General features: G+C 36.4%; 3 protein-coding genes across 8 annotated transcripts; all 3 read right to left on the reverse strand.

Annotated features, from left to right (window-relative positions):
- Positions 1 to 1287: 1287 nt before the first annotated feature.
- On the reverse strand, positions 1288 to 4806 carry LOC149215213 (serine/threonine-protein kinase GRIK1-like). 2 transcript variants are annotated; one of them, XM_089392551.1, is made up of 6 exons: positions 4280 to 4806; positions 3091 to 3186; positions 2800 to 2866; positions 2381 to 2496; positions 2217 to 2295; positions 1288 to 2099 (listed from the first exon to the last, which is right to left on the reverse strand). In XM_089392551.1, the coding sequence occupies exons 1-6, from the start codon at positions 4322 to 4324 to the stop codon at positions 1927 to 1929; spliced, it is 576 nt and encodes a 191-aa protein (XP_089248677.1). In that variant the 5' UTR covers positions 4325 to 4806; the 3' UTR covers positions 1288 to 1926. The 2 variants fall into 2 exon arrangements, with proteins under 2 accessions (XP_089248677.1, XP_089248678.1); XM_089392552.1 differs by having other exon boundaries at positions 4301 to 4799.
- A 948-nt stretch (positions 4807 to 5754) lies between these two features.
- LOC149215214 (serine/threonine-protein kinase GRIK1-like) lies at positions 5755 to 9297 on the reverse strand. Of its 2 annotated transcripts, XM_089392554.1 has the most exons (7): positions 8850 to 9297; positions 8346 to 8724; positions 7157 to 7252; positions 6866 to 6932; positions 6447 to 6562; positions 6283 to 6361; positions 5755 to 6165 (listed from the first exon to the last, which is right to left on the reverse strand). In XM_089392554.1, exons 2-7 carry the CDS (start codon positions 8388 to 8390, stop codon positions 5993 to 5995), a joined length of 576 nt encoding a protein of 191 aa, XP_089248680.1. In that variant the 5' UTR covers positions 8391 to 8724; positions 8850 to 9297; the 3' UTR covers positions 5755 to 5992. The 2 variants fall into 2 exon arrangements, with proteins under 2 accessions (XP_089248680.1, XP_089248679.1); XM_089392553.1 differs by having other exon boundaries at positions 8346 to 9297.
- Positions 9298 to 9427: 130 nt separating this feature from the next.
- On the reverse strand, positions 9428 to 12992 carry LOC149215215 (serine/threonine-protein kinase GRIK1-like). Of its 4 annotated transcripts, none has more exons than XM_089392557.1 (9): positions 12808 to 12992; positions 12599 to 12776; positions 12248 to 12425; positions 12075 to 12116; positions 11222 to 11332; positions 10931 to 10997; positions 10512 to 10627; positions 10348 to 10426; positions 9428 to 10230 (listed from the first exon to the last, which is right to left on the reverse strand). In XM_089392557.1, exons 5-9 carry the CDS (start codon positions 11228 to 11230, stop codon positions 10091 to 10093), a joined length of 411 nt encoding a protein of 136 aa, XP_089248683.1. In that variant the 5' UTR covers positions 11231 to 11332; positions 12075 to 12116; positions 12248 to 12425; positions 12599 to 12776; positions 12808 to 12992; the 3' UTR covers positions 9428 to 10090. The 4 variants fall into 4 exon arrangements, with proteins under 4 accessions (XP_089248683.1, XP_089248682.1, XP_089248684.1 ...); XM_089392556.1 differs by having other exon boundaries at positions 12071 to 12116; XM_089392558.1 differs by lacking the exon at positions 12075 to 12116.
- Between the last annotated feature and the right edge of the window lie 385 nt (positions 12993 to 13377).

Genomic DNA, 13377 nt, shown 5'->3' on the forward strand with positions numbered 1-13377 from the left:
TCAGTGTCAACAATCTAGCACATTCAAAACTAATATTACAGGCAACTGCCATTTATGCCAAGTCTCCTTTCCTTGCACAGCATAACATCTCAATCTAGTTGCAAGTTAAACATGAAAAAAATTGTGTAATTAAAAATTGAAAAACAGTTGGTTTTGAATACATAATGAATACAAAAATTGTAATATAGATTTCAGTTTTGACTTATGAGTTACCATTTCAAGTTTGTACAATACCCGAAATTTCCAGCATCTCCCCATTCAACTCTCTTCGTCTGCAATCTTCACTATCTGAGTTCCAAGTTCTAGAATAATTGCAATTTTTCTTTGAAATCGCTTCCTTCTAAAGCTCAGATAGAAACATTACAATGCCTAGGAATCAGACACAAGAAGCAGCCCACTTGAACAATTAAAGTGGCCCTTGAGGGGCAAACAACTGAACACGAGGACTTTCATTTGGTTAAGCTGTCATGACAGCGCGTACTTTTCTGTCAAAATCACCCAGAGATTTGCACATGGCTCCAATTGCTTATTCATGGCTCAAGAAATTTAACTTTAGTGGTTGCCTTAACATACAACCATCTTCACTGCTGAGCTTTAACCCCACTTGCAAAAGCTTAAAATTAGAAGCTCAGACAAAGATGGATATTGCAATTTCAAGCAAAAACATGAAATGGCTATTCATACATCACTGTATAAATTAAAGCGTTGATTCCTTACCAGTGCTTATTGCACAATAATTAAATAATAGAGGACAATATAAAAGGAATGGAACTCAATCCGCAAGCAAGGTTCCACAGTTCAATCAGCCATTTAATACCAACACTCGGCCTTCTTATCAGTTCAATGGATTGGTATAAGCACCAACTGGAAATCTGATCAAACTCAGCCATGTAGCAAATCAGTAGACAAAATCAGTTTAGAGATTTCCCAAAATCCTCCATTCAAAGTCGCATCTTTGGTGGCTTTCTGGTACCAAGCTTGTTATAGAAACCCTCAGCTCCAAGAAATCAGCAACGAATCTATTGGGTTTCGTTTGTGAATATACAGATGCATCATCAATAGATAAGAATAAAAATCACAATCTAAATATGAAGCCCCATATGACCATTTTATTCAGGGATAGTTCCATCACTGCCATCAAAAACCTGGCCACACAATTAGCTTGCTTTTCTATTGTTACACTCGTCAAGTTGTGTACCACAACCATAAAAGGAAAGGTCTTTATAATATTCCACTACAAGAAAACTAACTTGACCGATTCTAGATCAATTTGAAATGGCCAAGATCTCTGCAGATATTTGGACTGGCAACCAACCTAGCTTGAAAACAGGTTGCACAAAGCCGTAAAAAATAAGCTATCATAAATAGAGTTATTACATGCACAAGGTGCTTAAAACCCTCCGCCTCACATCCCTTTACAAGGAGGATGCACAAATTGCAATATTATTTTATTGTGAATTACACCAGGGAATTCCTAGTATGAAGAACTTGATTGCTACATCTTAACAGCACATATTTTACAACAGAGACACTGAACTTGCTTGCTGCAACCTTACCAGCACATAATCTGCAACTGACACACCGATATCTTGAAGAATTCCCCCAGAGCTCTTGACAGTGAAGTGCTTTGAAAGTTTGAAGTTTGAACATTAGCCACCATATCATGTGATTCTTGATTATTATTTGCATGGTTAGAACTGTCAAATAATATTCCTTTGAGGTCCCAATTGCATTAGAAGGAAGTCCAACTAAAGCATGCCGCTGAATATCTAAAGTCATACAGGCAGATACAATGTACAAGCATCATAGAGCAACTCAATATAAATACAATGAGAAAAGGAACCCTCTCTTCTGAAGAACCACAGCATCTCTTCCATGACTAAGCAGCCATGAAATATGTAAAAATAAAAACCATAACCATCCCTGTTAAACTGATTCTGACAATGCTTCAGAGGAAGCTACAGTTTGCTCATGATGATCAGAATGATATCTAGAGCTACTCTGTTCACATTTCCCCAAAACCTGCACAGTTGACGTGAAATCCTTCATAACCCACGGATGCCTTGCAACAGCCTCTAAGCTCATCCTTTTCTTAGGATCTGTGAAATCCAATAGTGGCAGCTTGATTATTATGGTGAATTTCAAAATTTGCAGCAATGCAACTCTTAAAATTAAAATCTGCTCTGTAAAACATTCAATTGAGAAAAGTCACTTACCCTTGCAAAGAAGACCTTCAAGTAAGTTTTCAAGTGTTGGATTCATATCCTCTGGAAGTACAAGTGGATCATGAACAATCTAAGCCACCACTAGTAACAACAAAATAAGTATTTCCCTCCATCCGGCCTGTTTGAAAAGTCAAAAGAAGCAGAGATTCATTTACCTTGTCATATGTGCCTTGCAAGGAGTCACCAATGAAGGGATAAGAACCGAACACCATGCAGTATAGTGTCACACCCAATGCCCACACATCAGCAATTTTACCATGATATGTCAAGCCTATTGAAAACAGGCAACAAAAATTGTCAGGCCTATTTTGACAACTGAAGTATCTGTCCTTTAACATGTGACCCTTTCTTCCTTTCCTCTGGTCTTTCATTTCATTGAACAGGCTTTTATTTACAAGAGAACAAGCATGAATTGAAAATATAATATATGTCGACTATAAGAATGTAATCTGACAACAAACAAGATGGACAATATATCATCGAAGATATGAATACAGTACAAATTAGCAGCAATGGTTGTCCAAATCTTGAGCAGACGGTATTTGTATAACTAGCAAAGTTTCAAGCACTCTACCTAGGCAACATTCTGGTGCAGTGAAAACAGGAGTACCAGGAGACATTCGAAGCTTATCATTGCTGCCCTGTATACATCCAAAGGAACATTGGATTTTGTAAAACATTTCCTCCCAGTAACTGAATCCTCATTGTCCAACGTTAACCTTTAATAAAAAATACTCACCTAACAATAGTCAATAGTAGGCATTTGTAATTGTCTATAACTATCAAAAGTTGCAGTTTGAGAGGTCATGTTTAGAACACATTCACTATCAGAAAGGAAGGTACACTCAGAGAGCAACTTTCTTACCTCAAACATCCTGCTAACACTGAAGTCAGAAATCTTAACTGTTCCATCATTGCCAACCAGAAGGTTTTCTGGTTTGATATCTCCATGAAAGATATTCTGCACAGTAATTTTCAGGTTCCCAACTAAGAAAGTGGATGGAGGCAAGTCCAAATTTAACACAGTAAAAAGAAGATAAGTTTCAATATTAAGCTATTTTATTTTTCCAACAATAGAGAGAATGATTGGTATTCTCCTTCAAATTGTTTTAGTGAAAACAAGGTATGCAATATGTAAATATTTCAAAATTTGGTAACAAAAAAATGGTAGAATCAAAGCTTGAATAAAACCTTTTATGATTTATCCAATGAAATGAAGGAAAAAAAAGAACAAGATATTGAAAATAATAGTAATAGATTCTGAATTAGTTCTAATACATTCAATAATCCTGACAAAAGCTTGAAAAAACTTCAATGAGCAAAAGAAAGCAATCACGTTGTTATCTTACTCCAGATATGTTATATGAAAACATGAAAATATTCATTATCATTGTCAATGTTTTGTATTATATGATATAACATGCTTGACACATTCACTATTCTGCTTGAATTCAAATATGTAATTGACAGCACGCAGTTAAAAGGCTAAAATGTCCATACCAACTTTCTGTATTGCAGTGAAAAAAAGGGCTTTCAAAACAAAACCTGCTTGATTTTTATGTAGGAAACCAAAAAAATTTGACTAACACTGTCAATTCTTGCAGGTATTAACCTTTGCTACACCACATTAATGCACAGACTTATGCACAAAGGAAATGAATTATGAACACGATTTAAACAAACAAAAGACACAACATACCTACCCTGATAAGTGAACAAAAATGCAAAAGCCTATCATCCAAAACCTGCAATTAAGCTAAATAATAACAATGCCGTCATGTCATATCATGTACATGAATGGATGATTGAGTTTAACTGAAAGACGAGAGTAGTAAACGATTAAGATTTTGCGGGGCGTCAATACCCCAACCAGTACCCTTGCATGGTGGTAAAGCTTGTGCAAACATCATGTTTGTTTGATAATAACATCTCGATCTAGTTGCAAGTTAAACATGAAAAAAATTGTGTAATTAAAAATTGAAAAATAGTTGGTTTTGAATACATAATGAATACAAAAATTGTAATATAGATTTCAGTTTTGACTTATCAGTTACCATTTCAAGTTTGTACAATACCCGAAATTTCCAGCATCTCCCCATTCAACTCTCTTCGTCTGCAATCTTCACTATCTGAGTTCCAAGTTCTAGAATAATTGCAATTTTTCTTTGAAATCGCTTCCTTCTAAAGCTCAGATAGAAACATTTCAATGCCTAGGAATCAGACACAAGAAGCAGCCCACTTGAACAATTAAAGTGGCCCTTGAGGGGCAAACAACTGAACACGAGGACTTTCATTTGGTTAAGCTGTCGTGATAGCGCATACTTTTCTGTCAAAATCACCCAGAGATTTGCACATGGCTCCAATTGCTTATTCATGGCTCAAGAAATTTAACTTTAGTGGTTGCCTTAACATACAACCATCTTCACTGCTGAGCTTTAACCCCACTTGCAAAAGCTTAAAATTAGAAGCTCAGACAAAGATGGATATTGCAATTTCAAGCAAAAACATGAAATGGATATTCATACATCACTGTATAAATTAAAGCGTTGATTCCTTACCAGTGCTTATTGCACAATAATTAAATAATAGAGGCCAATATAAAAGGAATGGGACTCAATCCGCAAGCAAGGTTCCACAGTTCAATCAGCCATTTAATACCAACACTCGGCCTTCTTATCAGTTCAATGGATTGGTATAAGCACCAACTGGAAATCTGATCAAACTCAGCCATGTAGCAAATGAGTAGACAAAATCAGTTTAGAGATTTCCCAAAATCCTCCATTCAAAGTCGCATCTTTGGTGGCTTTCTGGTACCAAGCTTGTTATAGAAACCCTCAGCTCCAAGAAATCAGCAACGAATCTATTGGGTTTCGTTTGTGAATATACAGATGCATCATCAATAGATAAGAATAAAAATCACAATCTAAATATGAAGCCCCATATGACCATTTTATTCAGGGATAGTTCCATCACTGCCATCAAAAACCTGGCCACACAATTAGCTTGCTTTTCTATTGTCACACTCGTCAAGTTGTGTACCACAACCATAAAAGGAAAGATCTTTATAATATTCCACTACAAGAAAACTAACTTGACTGATTCTAGATCAATTTGAAATGGCCAAGATCTCTGCAGATATTTGGACTGGCAACCAACCTAGCTTGAAAACAGGTTGCACAAAGCCGTAAAAAATAAGCTATCATAAATAGAGTTATTACATGCACAAGGTGCTTAAAACCCTCCGCCTCACACCCCTTTACAAGGAGGATGCACAAATTGCAATATTATTTTATTGTGAATTACACCAGGGAATTCCTAGTATGAAGAACTTGATTGCTACATCTTAACAACACATATTTTACAACAGAGACACTGAACTTGCTTGCTGCAACCTTACCAGCACATAATCTACAACTGACACACCGATATCTTGAAGAATTCCCCTAGAGCTCTTGACAGTGAAGTGCTTTGAAAGTTTGAAGTTTGAACATTAGCCACCATATCATGTGATTCTTGATTATTATTTGCATGGTTAGAACTGTCAAATAATATTCCTTTGAGGTCCCAATTGCATTAGAAGGAAGTCCAACTAAAGCATGCCGCTGAATATCTAAAGTCATACAGGCAGATACAATGTACAAGCATCATAGAGCAACTCAATATAAATACAATGAGAAAAGGAACCCTCTCTTCTGAAGAACCACAGCATCTCTTCCATGACTAAGCAGCCATGAAATATGTAAAAATAAAAACCATAACCATCCCTGTTAAACTGATTCTGACAATGCTTCAGAGGAAGCTAAAGTTTGCTCATGATGATCAGAATGATATCTAGAGCTACTCTGTTCACATTTCCCCAAAACCTGCACAGTTGATGTGAAATCCTTCATAACCCACGGATGCGTTGCAACAGCCTCTAAGCTCATCCTTTTCTTAGGATCTGTGAAATCCAATAGTGGCAGCTTGATTATTATGGTGAATTTCAAAATTTGCAGCAATGCAACTCTTAAAATTAAAATCTGCTCTGTAAAACATTCAATTGAGAAAAGTCACTTACCCTTGCAAAGAAGACCTTCGAGTAAGTTTGCAAGTGTTGGATTCATATCCTCTGGAAGTACAAGTGGATCATGAACAATCTAAGCCACCACTAGTAACAACAAAATAAGTATTTCCCTCCATCCGGCCTGTTTGAAAAGTCAAAAGAAGCAGAGATTCATTTACCTTGTCATATGTGCCTTGCAAGGAGTCACCAATGAAGGGATAAGAACCGAACACCATGCAGTATAGTGTCACACCCAATGCCCACACATCAACAATTTTACCATGATATGTCAAGCCTATTGAAAACAGGCAACAAAAATTATCAGGCCTATTTTGACAACTGAAGTATCTGTCCTTTAACATGTGACCCTTTCTTCCTTTCCTCTGGTCTTTCATTTCATTGAACAGGCTTTTATTTACAAGAGAACAAGCATGAATTGAAAATATAATATATGTCGACTATAAGAATGTAATCTGACAACAAACAAGATGGACAATATATCATCGAAGATATGAATACAGTACAAATTAGCAGCAATGGTTGTCCAAATCTTGAGCAGACGGTATTTGTATAACTAGCAAAGTTTCAAGCACTCTACCTAGGCAACATTCTGGTGCAGTGAAAACAGGAGTACCAGGAGACCTTCGAAGCTTATCATTGCTGCCCTGTATACATCCAAAGGAACATTGGATTTTGTAAAACATTTCCTCCCAGTAACTGAATCCTCATTGTCCAACGTTAACATTTAATAAAAAATACTCACCTAACAATAGTCAACAGTAGGCATTTGTAATTGTCTATAACTATCAAAAGGTGCAGTTTGAGAGGTCATGTTTAGAACACATTCACTATCAGAAAGGAAGGTACACTCAGAGAGCAACTTTCTTACCTCAAACATCCTGCTAACACTGAAGTCAGAAATCTTAACTGTTCCATTGTTTCCAACCAGAAGATTTTCTGGTTTGATATCTCCATGAAAGATATTCTGCACAGTAATTTTCAGGTTCCCAACTAAGAAAGTGGATGGAGGCAAGTCCAAATTTAACACAGTAAAAAGAAGATAAGTTTCAATATTAAGCTATTTTATTTTTCCAACAATAGAGAGAATGATTGGTATTCTCCTTCAAATTGTTTTAGTGAAAACAAGGTATGCAATATGTAAATATTTCAAAATTTGGTAACAAAAAAATGGTAGAATCAAAGCTTGAATAAAACCTTTTATGATTTATCCAATGAAATGAAGGAAAAAAAAGAACAAGATATTGAAAATAATAGTAATAGATTCTGAATTAGTTCTAATACATTCAATAATCCTGACAAAAGCTTGAAAAAACTTCAATGAGCAAAAGAAAGCAATCACGTTGTTATCTTACTCCAGATATGTTATATGAAAACATGAAAATATTCATTATCATTGTCAATGTTTTGTATTATATGATATAACATGCTTGACACATTCACTATTCTGCTTGAATTCAAATATGTAATTGACAGCACGCAGTTAAAATGCTAAAATGTCCATACCAACTTTCTGTATTGCAGTGAAAAAAAGGGCTTTCAAAACAAAACCTGCTTGATTTTTATGTAGGAAACCAAAAAAATTTGACTAACACTGTCAATTCTTGCAGGCATTAACCTTTGCTACACCACATTAATGCACAGACTTATGCACAAAGGAAATGAATTATGAACACGATTTAAACAAACAAAAGACACAACATACCTACCCTGATAAGTGAACAAAAATGCAAAAGCCTATCATCCAAAACCTGCAATTAAGCTAAATAATATCAATGCCGTCATGCCATATCATGTACATGAATGGATGATTGAGTTTAACTGAAAGACGAGAGTAGTAAACGATTAAGATTTTGCGGGGCGTCAATACCCCAACTAGTACCCTTGCATGGTGGTAAAGCTTGTGCAAACATCATGTTTGTTTGATAATAACATCTCGATCTAGTTGCAAGTTAAACATGAAAAAAATTGTGTAATTAAAAATTGAAAAATAGTTGGTTTTGAATACATAATGAATACAAAAATTGTAATATAGATTTCAGTTTTGACTTATCAGTTACCATTTCAAGTTTGTACAATACCCGAAATTTCCAGCATCTCCCCATTCAACTCTCTTCGTCTGCAATCTTCACTATCTGAGTTCCAAGTTCTAGAATAATTGCAATTTTTCTTTGAAATCGCTTCCTTCTAAAGCTCAGATAGAAACATTTCAATGCCTAGGAATCAGACACAAGAAGCAGCCCACTTGAACAATTAAAGTGGCCCTTGAGGGGCAAACAACTGAACACGAGGACTTTCATTTGGTTAAGCTGTCGTGATAGCGCATACTTTTCTGTCAAAATCACCCAGAGATTTGCACATGGCTCCAATTGCTTATTCATGGCTCAAGAAATTTAACTTTAGTGGTTGCCTTAACATACAACCATCTTCACTGCTGAGCTTGAACCCCACTTGCAAAAGCTTAAAATTAGAAGCTCAGACAAAGATGGATATTGCAATTTCAAGCAAAAACATGAAATGGATATTCATACATCACTGTATAAATTAAAGCGTTGATTCCTTACCAGTGCTTATTGCACAATAATTAAATAATAGAGGCCAATATAAAAGGAATGGAACTCAATCCGCAAGCAAGGTTCCACAGTTCAATCAGCCATTTAATACCAACACTCGGCCTTCTTATCAGTTCAATGGATTGGTATAAGCACCAACTGGAAATCTGATCAAACTCAGCCATGTAGCAAATGAGTAGACAAAATCAGTTTAGAGATTTCCCAAAATCCTCCATTCAAAGTCGCATCTTTGGTGGCTTTCTGGTATCAAGCTTGTTATAGAAACCCTCAACTCCAAGAAATCAGCAACGAATCTATTGGGTTTCGTTTGTGAATATACAGATGCATCATCAATAGATAAGAATAAAAATCACAATCTAAATATGAAGCCCCATATGACCATTTTATTCAAGGATAGTTCCATCACTGCCATCAAAAACCTGGCCACACAATTAGCTTGCTTTTCTATTGTCACACTCGTCAAGTTGTGTACCACAACCATAAAAGGAAAGATCTTTATAATATTCCACTACAAGAAAACTAACTTGACTGATTCTAGATCAATTTGAAATGGCCAAGATCTCTGCAGATATTTGGACTGGCAACCAACCTAGCTTGAAAACAGGTTGCACAATGCCGTAAAAAATAAGCTATCATAAATAGAGTTATTACATGCACAAGGTGCTTAAAACCCTCCGCCTCACACCCCTTTACAAGGAGGATGCACAAATTGCAATATTATTTTATTGTGAATTACACCAGGGAATTCCTAGTATGAAGAACTTGATTGCTACATCTTAACATCACATATTTTACAACAGAGACACTGAACTTGCTTGCTGCAACCTTACCAGCACATAATCTGCAGCTGACACACCGATATCTTGAAGAATTCCCCTAGAGCTCTTGACAGTGAAGTGCTTTGAAAGTTTGAAGTTTGAACATTAGCCACCATATCATGTGATTCTTGATTATTATTTGCATGGTTAGAACTGTCAAATAATATTCCTTTGAGGTCCCAATTGCATTAGAAGGAAGTCCAACTAAAGCATGCCGCTGAATATCTAAAGTCATACATGCAGATACAATGTACAAGCATCATAGAGCAACTCAATATAAATACAATGAGAAAAGGAACCCTCTCTTATGAAGAACCACAACATCTCTTCCATGACTAAGCAGCCATGAAATATGTAAAAATAAAAACCATAACCATCCCTGTTAAACTGATTCTGACAATGCTTCAGAGGAAGCTAAAGTTTGCTCATGATGATCAGAATGATATCTAGAGCTACTCTATTCACATTTCCCAAAACCTGCACAGTTGACGTGAAATCCTTCATAACCCACGGATGCCTTGCAACAGCCTCTAAGCTCATCCTTTTCTTAGGATCTGTGAAATCCAATAGTGGCAGCTTGATTATTATGGTGAATTTCAAAATTTGCAGCAATGCAACTCTTAAAATTAAAATCTGCTCTGTAAAACATTCAATTGAGAAAAGTCACTTACCCTTGCAAAGAAGACCTTCGAGTAAGTTTGCAAGTGTTGGATTCATATCCTCTGGAAGTACAAGTGGATCATGAACAATCTAAGCCACCACTAGTAACAACAAAATAAGTATTTCCCTCCATCCGGCCTGTTTGAAAAGTCAAAAGAAGCAGAGATTCATTTACCTTGTCATATGTGCCTTGCAAGGAGTCACCAATGAAGGGATAAGAACCGAACACCATGCAGTATAGTGTCACACCCAATGCCCACACATCAGCAATTTTACCATGATATGTCAAGCCTATTGAAAACAGGCAACAAAAATTGTCAGGCCTATTTTGACAACTGAAGTATCTGTCCTTTAACATGTGACCCTTTCTTCCTTTCCTCTGGTCTTTCATTTCATTGAACAGGCTTTTATTTACAAGAGAACAAGCATGAATTGAAAATATAATATATGTCGACTATAAGAATGTAATCTGACAACAAACAAGATGGACAATATATCATCGAAGATATGAATACAGTACAAATTAGCAGCAATGGTTGTCCAAATCTTGAGCAGACGGTATTTGTATAACTAGCAAAGTTTCAAGCACTCTACCTAGGCAACATTCTGGTGCAGTGAAAACAGGAGTACCAGGAGACCTTCGAAGCTTATCATTGCTGCCCTGTATACATCCAAAGGAACATTGGATTTTGTAAAACATTTCCTCCCAGTAACTGAATCCTCATTGTCCAACGTTAACATTTAATAAAAAATACTCACCTAACAATGGTCAACAGTCCGCATTTGTAATTGTCTATAACTATCAAAAGGTGCAGTTTGAGAGGTCATGTTTAGAACACATTCACTATCAGAAAGGAAGGTACACTCAGAGAGCAACTTTCTTACCTCAAACATCCTGCTAACACTGAAGTCAGAAATCTTAACTGTTCCATCGCTGCCTGTTCCATCGCTGCCAACCAGAAGGTTTTCTGGTTTGATATCTCCATGAAAGATATTCTGCACAGTAATTTTCAGGCTCCCAACTAAGAAAGTGGATGGAGACAAGTCCAAATTTAACACAGTAAAAAGAAGATAAGTTTCAATATTAAGCTATTTTATTTTTCCAACAATAGAGAGAATGATTGGTATTCTCCTTCAAATTGTTTTAGTGAAAACAAGGTATGCAATAAGTAAATATTTCAAAATTTGGTAACAAAAAAATGGCAGAATCAAAGCTTGAATAAAACCTTTTATGATTTGTCCAATGAAATGAGGGAAAAACAAGAACAAGATATTGAAATAAATAGTAATAGATTCTGAATTAGTTCTAATACATTCAATAATCCTGACAAAAGCTTGAAAAAACTTCAATGAGCAAAAGAAATCAATCACGTTGTTATCTTACTCCAGATATGTTATATGAAAACATGAAAATATTCATTATCATTGTCAATGTTTTGTATTATATGATATAACATGCTTGACACATTCACTATTCTGCTTGAATTCAAATATGTAATTGACAGCACGCAGTTAAAAGGCTAAAATGTCCATACCAACTTTCTGTATTGCAGTGAAAAAAAGGGCTTTCAAAACAAAACCTGCTTGATTTTTATGTAGGAAACCAAAAAAATTTGACTAACACTGTCAATTCTTGCAGGCATTAACCTTTGCTACACCACATTAATGCACAGACTTATGCACAAAGGAAATGAATTATAAACAGAATTTAAACAAGCAAAAGACACAACATACCTACCCTGATAAGTGAACAAAAATGCAAAAGCCTATCATCCAAAACCTGCAATTAAGCTAAATAATATCAATGCCGTCATGTCATATCATGTACATGAATGGATGATTGAGTTTAACTGAAAGACGAGAGCAGTAAACGATTAAGATTTTGCGGGGCGTCAATACCCCAACCAGTACCCTTGCATGGTGGTAAAGCTTGTGCAAACATCATGTTTGTTTGATAATTGCATTGCCAAGGAAAGAAGCTGTCTGGCTGGTTTATGTCCACTGGAGCCTAAACTAGAAGAGACCCTGATGCATCTGTGCAAGTCTCTTGCAGGATCAACATGCTGCTGCTTTCGTTGGAATTCATGGCCTAAAATCGAAAACATTCACAGTTAAGGTTAGGGTTCCCCTTAACTTGCATGTTAAACATTGATTGGCATGGACCAAACAAAAACAAAAAAGCTTATGGGGACACAAAAAAACTAGACAGTGAGGATTAAGAGGGAGAGATTTATGTCAAGCATCTCCACAGTGCAGAGCTACCTTGATTTTCTGCACGGTACAGGATATGAGGTTGTTCACTGTCTCCACTGATTCTACTGTGAGTTTGGCTGTTGGCAAGCTGTTGACTAATATCTGGAATTCAACTGTTAAAAGTGATCCTCCCACACGCGGGCTGTTGACTCCAACGCCCTTTCCAGTAGGGTTTAGTGCAAGGGGCCTGCATTCTGGTCCGTCTGGAAGAATGGGGCCTGCATTCTGGTCCGTAGGGGCCTGCATTCTGGACCGATACATTCCAGCAAGTGCTCGGGGAAGGAAGCAGTTGGTCCGTCTGGAAGAATGGGGCCTGCATTCTGGTCCGTAGGGGCCTGCATTCTGGACCGATACATTCCAGCAAGTGCTCGGGGAAGGAAGCAGTTGATAACGTTTCGGTGGAATCAATCCGACGGCTCAAACAATTTTAATCGTCTAACAATTAAATCAAGCGCTCACAAATGGACATGTAACCTCAGAGGAGAGTTGGTTTGAGAGGAGAACGCCTTACGGCGTAATTAAAAATAAATATTTTTTTTTCAAAGAAAAATTGTAATTTTTGTTATAAAAGATGAAAATTATATTTTGGAGATCCACTATTTGTACATTCCAAATTGTTAAAAAAAAAAACAACCATCCATCGTGAAAAGCCCCGCAACAAATCTCAAGCCCGAAAGCCTTCATAATTTACACAACTAGGAATGGTCCAAATAAACATATACAAACCATCAAAAACTGATAACATCCCTTAAGAGAGGGAAGAACCAACGCTATACATGTCGTAAAGA

The sequence above is a fragment of the Pinus tabuliformis genome, chromosome 1_1, assembly GCF_031772625.1.
Source record: "Pinus tabuliformis cultivar Carrire ecotype Pingquan chromosome 1_1, CPIR1, whole genome shotgun sequence".
Classification (NCBI taxonomy): domain Eukaryota; kingdom Viridiplantae; phylum Streptophyta; class Pinopsida; order Pinales; family Pinaceae; genus Pinus; species Pinus tabuliformis.

Coding starts and splice junctions, on each gene's coding strand:
- LOC149215213 (XM_089392551.1), bottom strand. CDS start 4,324: ATGGGGAGATGCTGGAAATTTCGGGTATTGTACAAACTTGAAATG. Junction 2,497..2,799: donor TGCACCAGAATGTTGCCTAG/GTAGAGTGCTTG, acceptor TGTTTTCAATAG/GCTTGACATATCATGGTAAA. Junction 2,100..2,216: donor TGAAGGTCTTCTTTGCAAGG/GTAAGTGACTTT, acceptor TGGATTTCACAG/ATCCTAAGAAAAGGATGAGC.
- LOC149215214 (XM_089392554.1), bottom strand. CDS start 8,390: ATGGGGAGATGCTGGAAATTTCGGGTATTGTACAAACTTGAAATG. Junction 6,933..7,156: donor GTGTTAGCAGGATGTTTGAG/GTAAGAAAGTTG, acceptor GGATGTATACAG/GGCAGCAATGATAAGCTTCG. Junction 6,563..6,865: donor TGCACCAGAATGTTGCCTAG/GTAGAGTGCTTG, acceptor TGTTTTCAATAG/GCTTGACATATCATGGTAAA.
- LOC149215215 (XM_089392555.1), bottom strand. CDS start 10,727: ATGAAAGACCAGAGGAAAGGAAGAAAGGGTCACATGTTAAAGGACAGA. Junction 10,427..10,511: donor TGCAAGGCACATATGACAAG/GTAAATGAATCT, acceptor GTGGTGGCTTAG/ATTGTTCATGATCCACTTGT. Junction 10,231..10,347: donor CGAAGGTCTTCTTTGCAAGG/GTAAGTGACTTT, acceptor TGGATTTCACAG/ATCCTAAGAAAAGGATGAGC.